This window comes from Schistocerca cancellata, chromosome 2 (assembly GCF_023864275.1).
Source record: "Schistocerca cancellata isolate TAMUIC-IGC-003103 chromosome 2, iqSchCanc2.1, whole genome shotgun sequence".
NCBI lineage: Eukaryota > Metazoa > Arthropoda > Insecta > Orthoptera > Acrididae > Schistocerca > Schistocerca cancellata.
In genome coordinates this window covers 255,257,882-255,266,246 of record NC_064627.1, presented here as the reverse complement: position 1 = coordinate 255,266,246, position 8,365 = coordinate 255,257,882, and the positions used below count along the sequence as shown (strand labels likewise).

Sequence of the window (8,365 nt, the reverse complement as noted above, 5' to 3'; positions counted from 1 at the left end):
GATGCAATCAACGCCATTGTGTATGTGCTTTGTCATGCTATGGATTGCTGAAGAAAAAATATTGGAGGTCCATTTAAAAAAAAACATAAGTTTGTGTTAAAAAATACATATGCTTTCGTTTTAGAATGTTTCCAAATATGTACATTCATGGGCCCCAGCCCTACATTGATACCGGTGAAAGTCGTTTTCCAATAGCTGTTATTGCTCCAGAGATATTTTGGGTGGACAAGATAGCTGGGACACCCTGCTGCATATCGATATCAATGACATGAACCTACTGACTGAACCTACTGGATTACCCCTACTGTCTTTCTTGAATATTGGTGTGACCTGTGCAACTTTCCAGTCTTTCGATACGAATCTTTCGTCGAACGTTACTGGTAACGACATGGTCCTACAAGGCGACCCACGCGGGGCAGCCGCGCGGTCTCTGCCGCCTTGCCACAGTTCGCGCAGCTCCTCCCGTCGGAGCTTCGAATCCCCGCACGGGCATGGGTATATGTATTGTCCTTAGCGTAAGTTAGTTTACATTAGATTAAGTAGTGTGTAAGCCTAGCGACCGAAGACCTCAGCAGTTTGGTCCCATAGGAACTTACCACAAATTTCCCTCAAGGCGATGATCACATGAGCAGTCAGATCAAGTACTGCGAGGGGGTGGAAGTGCAGCGTCGGAAGCTGAGCGGATGAGGGCAGCACGGCACGTTGGCAGGCAGAAGGTGGCAGCAGCAAGCAGTGTCCGCAGCGGAGACTCGAGACGGTTGCTAGGAGCTTGGGATGTAACTGACATAAGTGCTGCGGAAGTACACGTGCATGGTATCACGTGAACACATGACCGTGTGGACGTAAATTAGTGCCCGACACTGCAGTGCTGGGAGTTTGCACGCCACTTAGTGGCAAGAATGGCGGCACCGGACGCTATGGCGACTGTTGGCGGCTTGACTGTACGCACTACCTCGCCTCTTCTGTTTACAAACAACCTCCTAAGTGAGACATGGGCCGTAACTGGCCTGCGAAACGTCCACGTGAATGTGGTGGCTGAAATATGCTGGGGAGAGCCTGCATACACAATAAGCGCTAGTATGAAACTTCCTGTCAGGTTAAAACTGTGTGCCAGACCGAGACCCAAACGCGTGAACTTTGTCCTCAGCAGGCAAGTGCTCTACCAACTGACCTGCCTAAGTACGCCTCTCGGATCGTCCTCACAATTTTGCTTTCACCAGTATCCCATCTTCTTCCTTCTAAACTTCACAGAATTTCTTCTTCAAAACTTGCAGGATTGGCTTCCCTGGAAGAAGGATGTTGTGGAGATATTGTTTAGCCATAGCCTGGGGGATGTCTCCAGAATGAATTTTTCACTCTGCAGCGGAGTGTGCACTGATATAAAACTTCCTGGCAGATTAAATCGTATTTTGGACTGAGACTCAAACTAAGGATATCTTTCTTTCGCAGACAAGAGCTCTACCAGCTGAGATACCCAAAAATAACTCCCGACTTGCCCTCATGGCTTTACTTCCTACCTTCCAAACTGCACAGAAGTTCTCCTGCGAAACTTAAAGGACTAATTTTCCTGGAAGGAAGAATATTGTGAAGATATGGCTTAGACCGATCCAAGAGGATATATCGAGAATGAATTTTTCACTGGTTCAAATGGCTCTGAGCACTATGCGACTTAACTTCTGAGGTCATCAGTCGCCGAGAACTTAGAACTAATTAAACCTAACTAACCTAAGGACATCACACACAACCATGCCCGAGGCAGGATTCGAACCTGCGACCGTAGCGGCAGCTCGGCTCCAGACTGTAGCGCCTAGAACCGCACGGCCACTCCGGCCGGCTAAATTTTTCACTCTACAGTGGAGTGTGTGCCTGCCAGATTAAAACTGTATGCCAGACCGAGACTCGAACTCAGGATTTTTGCATTTTGCAAGCAAGTGCTCTACCAACTGACATGCTCAAGCATGACTTACAGCCCGTCCTCACTGTTGCAAAGTGAATAATGCAGTCTGGAAATATCCCTTGCTAAGGAAATATCCTTTCTTCCTGGAATGCTAGTCCCATAATTATCTCAGGAGAGCTTCTGTCCCGTTTTGAACGTAGGAGGTAGAGTACTGGCGGAATTAAAGACATGAATACGAGTCGCGAGTCGTGCTTGGGTAGCTCAGTTGCTAGACCACTTGCCAGCAGAAGAGAAGATTTCGAATTTGTCTCTCGATACTGCACACAATTTTAATCTGCCGTGAAGTTTCATAACAGTGCACACTCTTGTGCAGAGTGAAGATTTCATTTCAGTATAAATCAGCATTATCAGCCCATTGCATCTATTAGTCCTCAACACAGTCACATAATGCGGTCACATGTAGTTCAAATTTGTCCTGCTCAGTCCATGAACTGTTCATGCCATATTCCCGCTTCACATAAAATATTCAAAATCTGAACTTCATTCAAAACGCCACAGTGTATCCTTCAGAAAATCAAAGTCCCCACGACCTTGAATGACTCTTAGCTTGACGAATGTCGGGAATATTCAAGTCTCACTACAGTCGAACATACACACATCACAAACGTTATGCATCAGCTCGCTTCAAAGAATTCCGGAACCTGTACAGAAAATTGGAATAACGATCAACATAAACATCATTTCTGCCCTTTTTATTGCTCATGAAAACCACACATTGCATGTTGTACCTCCACACAGCGAGACCTTCAGAGGTGGTGGTCCAGACTGCTGTACACACCGGTACCTCTAGTACCCAGTAGCACGTCCTCTTACATTGATGCATGCCTGTATTCGTCGTGGCATATTATTCACAAGGTCATCAAGGCACTGTTGGTCCAGATTGTCCCACTCCTCAACGGCGATTCGGCGTAGATCCCTCAGAGTGGTTGGTTGGTCGTGTCGTCCATAAACAGCCCTTTTCAATCTATCACAGGCATGTTCGATAGGGTTCATGTCTGGAGAACATGCTGGCCAGTTTAGTCGAGTGATGTCGTTATCCTGAAGTAAGTGATTCACAAGATGTGCACATTGGGGGCGCGAATTGTCATCCATGAAGATGAATGCCTTGCAAGTATGTTGCCGATATGGTTGCACTGTCGGTGGGAGGATGGCATTCACGTATCGTACAGCCGTTACGGCGCCTGCCATGACCACCAGCGGTGTACATCGGCCCCACATAACGCCACCACAAAACATCAGGGAACCTCCACCTTGCTGCACCCGCTGGATTGCGTGTCTAAGGCGTTCAGCGTGACCGCGTTGCCTCCAAACACGCCTCCGACGACTGTCTGGTTGAAGTCATACGCGACACTCATCGGTGAAGAGAACTTATGCAAATCCTGAGTGGTCCATTCGGCATGTTGCTGTGCCCATCTGTACGTCGCTGCATGGTGTAGTGATTGCAAAGATGGATCTCGCCATGGACGTCGGGAGTGAAGTTGCGCATCATGCAGCCTATTGCGGAGAGTTTGATTCGTAACACGATAGCCTGTTGCTGCATGTAAAGCAATATTCAACATGGTGGCGTTGCTATCAGGGTTCCTCCGAGCCATAATCCGTAGGTAGCGGTCATCCACTGCAGCAGTAGACCTTGGGAGGCCTGAGCGAGACATTTCATCGACAGTTACTGTCTCTCTGTACCTCCTCAAGTCCGAACAACATCGCTTTGGTTCACTCTGAGACGCTTGGACACTTCCCTTGTTGAGAGCCCTTCCTGGCACAAGGTGACAATGCGTACACGATCGAACCGCGGTATTGACCGTCTAGGCATGATTGAACGACAGAGAACACGAGCCTTTTACCTCCTTGCTCGTGGAATGACAGGAACTCATCGGTTGTCGGGCCTCCTCCTTCCAATACGCGCTGCTCATTCATGGTTGTTTACATCTTTGGGCGGGTTTAGTGACGTCTCTAAACAGTCAAAGGGACTGTGATACAATATCCACAGTCATCTTCAGGAGTTCTGGGAATCAGGATGATGCAAAACTTTTTATGTAGTTGGATGGCCCACAAACTCATAAATTTGCAGAATTTCTTCCAATACTGCATTTGCAACCGTTTCACCAGTTATCTTCCACCTCTGGAAGAGTGGAAGAGTCCATTGTAGCATTGTTTTGCCAGCACTCTTGATCTGCTAACGACTCTATATCACTGTGTGGAGCACAATGTAAGCCACAGTGCTACTAGTTCTGTACACCAAGTGTCATTTTTCCACACAAGAGGATGTAATTTAATTGACCAGACATGTAGTTCTTACATGCGATAGTTCTTACAGCGGCACAACAGAGTGGTATCCAGAAAACATGATGTATCTGTAACACGAAACGAAATTGAGGTTGCTGACAAATTATTGTAGGCATGAATTCCAGAACCTTTCTACTGCAGAGTACAGTGGAGTTAATACTAAGTGTCACCTGTCACATAGCTCTAATTTCACAGGAAGGCATCTGGTGTCTATATAGCACTTATACATGCGTCTCCAGCAGACCAGTGCAGTACTGTCCAGACGATTTTACTTTAAAATAATGACTGTGGGATTGAATAAATCATCGTTTCATTCATTGTGAGTTCTGACACATGTTCAGCGTCACTACTAAATGGTTTGCTGGATTGGAGGCTACTGAATGGATGGTCTGCGGAGGACAGGATTTTTGAAAGGCTATTACGATGTATATATTAATAGTGGGCTAGATACCAAATGGGTAACATACTCCTGTCCACTTAGAAGTCTTCTTAGATATGAGTACTGACAAATTTCTATCGCACTGATGCCTAGCTATTGCGAAAATCAGTGTTTGTTAAAGAATAATAAAGTAATCTGCGAAGAAAGTATGTTACCATTGTGGTACAGTAGTTGAGGATCTATATTAATCTATGTAAGAACCTAGTACTACACTTTCTACAACTAGCTGGGAATCTATTTTGAATCCATGCTATGAATGTATTACTGTCTTACCGAGTGCACCTCAATGACCATGCAACTTTGTGAAGCTTTATGAACATGATTCCCTTATGCGACTACTGTACTGCAGTTTCAGTCATCTAAGGTTTCCTCCAACTCTGCTGTCTGCGTTGCTCTCCAAAAAAACACATTTCACTGACGATCCATTATTCAGTCCTTTGAGGTTAAAGTGCATTTTGTCAGAATCATTCGGAAAAATCGCAACTGCCAAAACAGAATCTGCCAGGTGTTTGATAAATACTTGATGCCATATACAAGCAGTTCTGTGACATGCGAAATTTCTGCTGTATTGTGTGCAGAGGTTTGACATTACAAATTGGCCATTTCCCTTGTCAAGCAGTTTTATCAGTCTGACAAATATAAGTCTACATCGCTAATTCTAGTCGAATGTATGATTTGATAACAAGCCTTATGCTCACATATTACAACCTTTCTTGACACCGGATATCAACATGCATTCCCTAAACAATGATCATGTAATACTTGGCTTGCTCTGTTCAACCACAGAACCACGGAAGAAATAAATACTGATATCTAGGTTGATGCTCAAATGGTTCAAATGGCTCTAAGTACAATGTGACTTAACATCTGAGGTCATCAGTCCCCTAGACATAGAACTACTTAAAACTAACTAACCTAAGGACATCACACACGTCCATGCCCGAGGCAGGATTCGAACCTGCGACCGTAGCAGCAGCGCGGACCCGGACTGAGGCACCTAGAACCACTCGGTCACAGCGGCCGGCTAGGTTGATGCCATTTCCTTTGTGGTCAGCACTCGATACAGCTTTACACAGTCGCCATATGAACCGAATATCAGAGCAGATTTGTGACTGGACTGAAGAGTTCATAGCAATTACCACATTGTTCTTACCACAGAGAAAAATTCAGGATTAAAACTAGTTTCAGGCGTTCCTCTAAGGAGTTTTATAGCATCTAGCAGTGGCACAACGCAGCGCAATGACCACAGTGATGTCAGCCAAGTCCAACTATGAATGTCTATTGGCATGCAGCCTGTAATGGCAGCGACCTTGATATAATCTCCTGCAGCACAATAGGACGCTGTCCAGATATAAAATTAAAGCAGGATTAACTGTGAAATTGTGTAGTCATACAGTGCCCCACGTGCTGTGAGTGCACACAGCCTGGCAGCACAGTAGACAACAGGCATTTGTCCCTATTCCAAGCAGCATGACATAGCACATTGTCCTACAGGCGTGCCCCATTGGTGGAAGCAACTCATTGGAATGTCAACATGGACAATATCACACTGTGCATCAGCTGCTCCCATAGCCTTACAGCTAGTTCACACTAGGCTGGCAGGCTGGCAAGACATTGTGCCAATAGCATGCAGTCAGCTGCCAGCCAGCAAAGTTGTCCAGCATTGGTCAGCACGGGTGTGTCACATGTTGGTACTTGGTCAGTGCAGTTGCACATGATTGCGGGAATCACAATCATGAACACACTGCTCTTCAATGTGCATGGTACCATCAGCAACACAGCACAATGCTCACAGACTTTCCTGATCATAGAAGGGCTCTTCCACATTTTGTTTAAATAAAGATGCAATTGTTCTAGTACTGAACTATTGTATATGTTTAAAGTAAACAGCGTTCTTAAATTAGGGCATCTTGGCTTGGGGAAATTCTGTGGGGTTTTCGAATTTCACACCATTTTAAACTTAAGACAACGAACACAAGTGACCCGACAAGAGTGATGGCTCCACCAGTGAGCTTAGAAACAAGGCAACTGTGTAGACTGCCCCAGTGCAGATCCACTGTCTTGGATTCTGATATCATCAGTGATATCTTCAGTAATCCGATAGGCTGTACCACTATCGTCAGGACCACCATCTTGGATTGCGATGTCATTTTGTTGGGCAAAACCCATGGAATCTTGCAACTAAGCAGGCTGTGCCAGTATCCGTAGATCTGACATCTTGGATTTAAGTGCCCTGGCAACGATGTAGGCTGTGCCAGTGTCCCCAGGTGTGTGATCTCGGATTGTGAACCAACTTTTTCAAATTCTCACCAAGAGGACATGTGCCCGTCTTGGATTTTTGTATTTCCCACCATTTTATGCTTACTACAAGTGGCTTGTGAAATGAGAGCTGGGGAGAGGGGGGGAATCTGACAACAGTGCACAGTAATATCATCGAAAATCTGGCAACAGTGTAGACTGTGCCAGAACATTGGTAGTCCCACTACTGGATAAGCCTCACGTATGTTGGAGAGATTATTTGGAAGGATTGTTTTTTTCTGTTTTTTATTACCAAAATACTTTTTAGTTTGACAAGAGGTCACTCAGCAACAAACTGTATGCTATGTAGCAGAGGAACATTTCACTTTGAGAACGTATTCGTACCTGTAGTACCTTCCAAGGTCAGAAGCTCCCGCTGAACTGAGTCAGCAAGACCAGGTAGGTGACTGCCGCAGCTAGGGCGGACACCAGCAAGCCACGGTCGACGTTGACGAACCCCGCGGCGGTGAAGCGGAGCCGTGGACTGAGTGCGACCAGCCGCAGCAGCGCCCCCAGCTGGGGACTCGGTGTGCTCTGGAAGGCGAACGCCCTCTGCAGCAGCAGCCGCGTGGCCGCCGCCTCCGTGGAAACCGCCGAGCAGCACAGCGTCAGCGCCGACAGCTTCCACGCGTGCAGCACCAGCCACAGCAGCGACTGGCGCGTCGCCCCGACGTACAGGATGCCGCCCACCTCTTTCTCGCGGCTCATGGCTACGATTATCTCGTGCGAGCTGCAGATGATCCCAGATATGGTAAAAGAGAGGTCCAGTGCTAGTGTCATTCCGAAATGATCCTGTAGAACTTCCGCAGCCCTGCGTAGTAGCAGATGTGTCCATCGCAGATTGTGGAGGTTGCCCAATGTACTACCTGGTGGTGTACCTGAGAGGCCCAGAAGTGTAGCCACCACACATGAGCTATTTTCTGTCGCGACCGTCTGAAGAACTGCACTGTTCAGAGCCTTGAATCCAGCCCACAGTTCCAGCACGAATACTACGAATTGTAGCGTTATTAAAGGGTCAAGTATCACGAGATATACAGTCATCACTATTTTCAGTATGTCAACGAAACTGCTCATTACATCAGGATGGTTTTCTACGACCGTATTTACAATCAAAGCAGTGCATAAGATGCAGAGGAAAATGCACAGTGCTACTCTCAGTCCTTTTGTTTTGATACTTGTGTCACTGGGTAGCCAGATCGCTGCGTGATTTAATGAAGCGAAGAATAAACTGAAATGTTTCACTCCCTCTTTTCTGTTCACTGCAAGCGTACAAAGTATCTTACCTACTCCTATTAACGACATGGCTTTGTAAACTAGCATGCTCACGAGCGATGTGTAATGTTGGAATGGACTGGAGACTGATAGCCCGAACGCAAACATCATGGTGA

At 46.4% G+C, this 8,365-nt stretch overlaps 1 protein-coding gene across 1 annotated transcript; it reads right to left on the bottom strand.

Annotated features, from left to right (window-relative positions):
* Positions 1-7,340: 7,340 nt before the first annotated feature.
* Positions 7,341-8,018, bottom strand: LOC126152973 (gustatory and pheromone receptor 32a-like). The gene has a single exon (XM_049916040.1). It carries the CDS (start codon positions 8,016-8,018, stop codon positions 7,341-7,343), a length of 678 nt encoding a protein of 225 aa, XP_049771997.1.
* Positions 8,019-8,365: the final 347 nt, after the last annotated feature.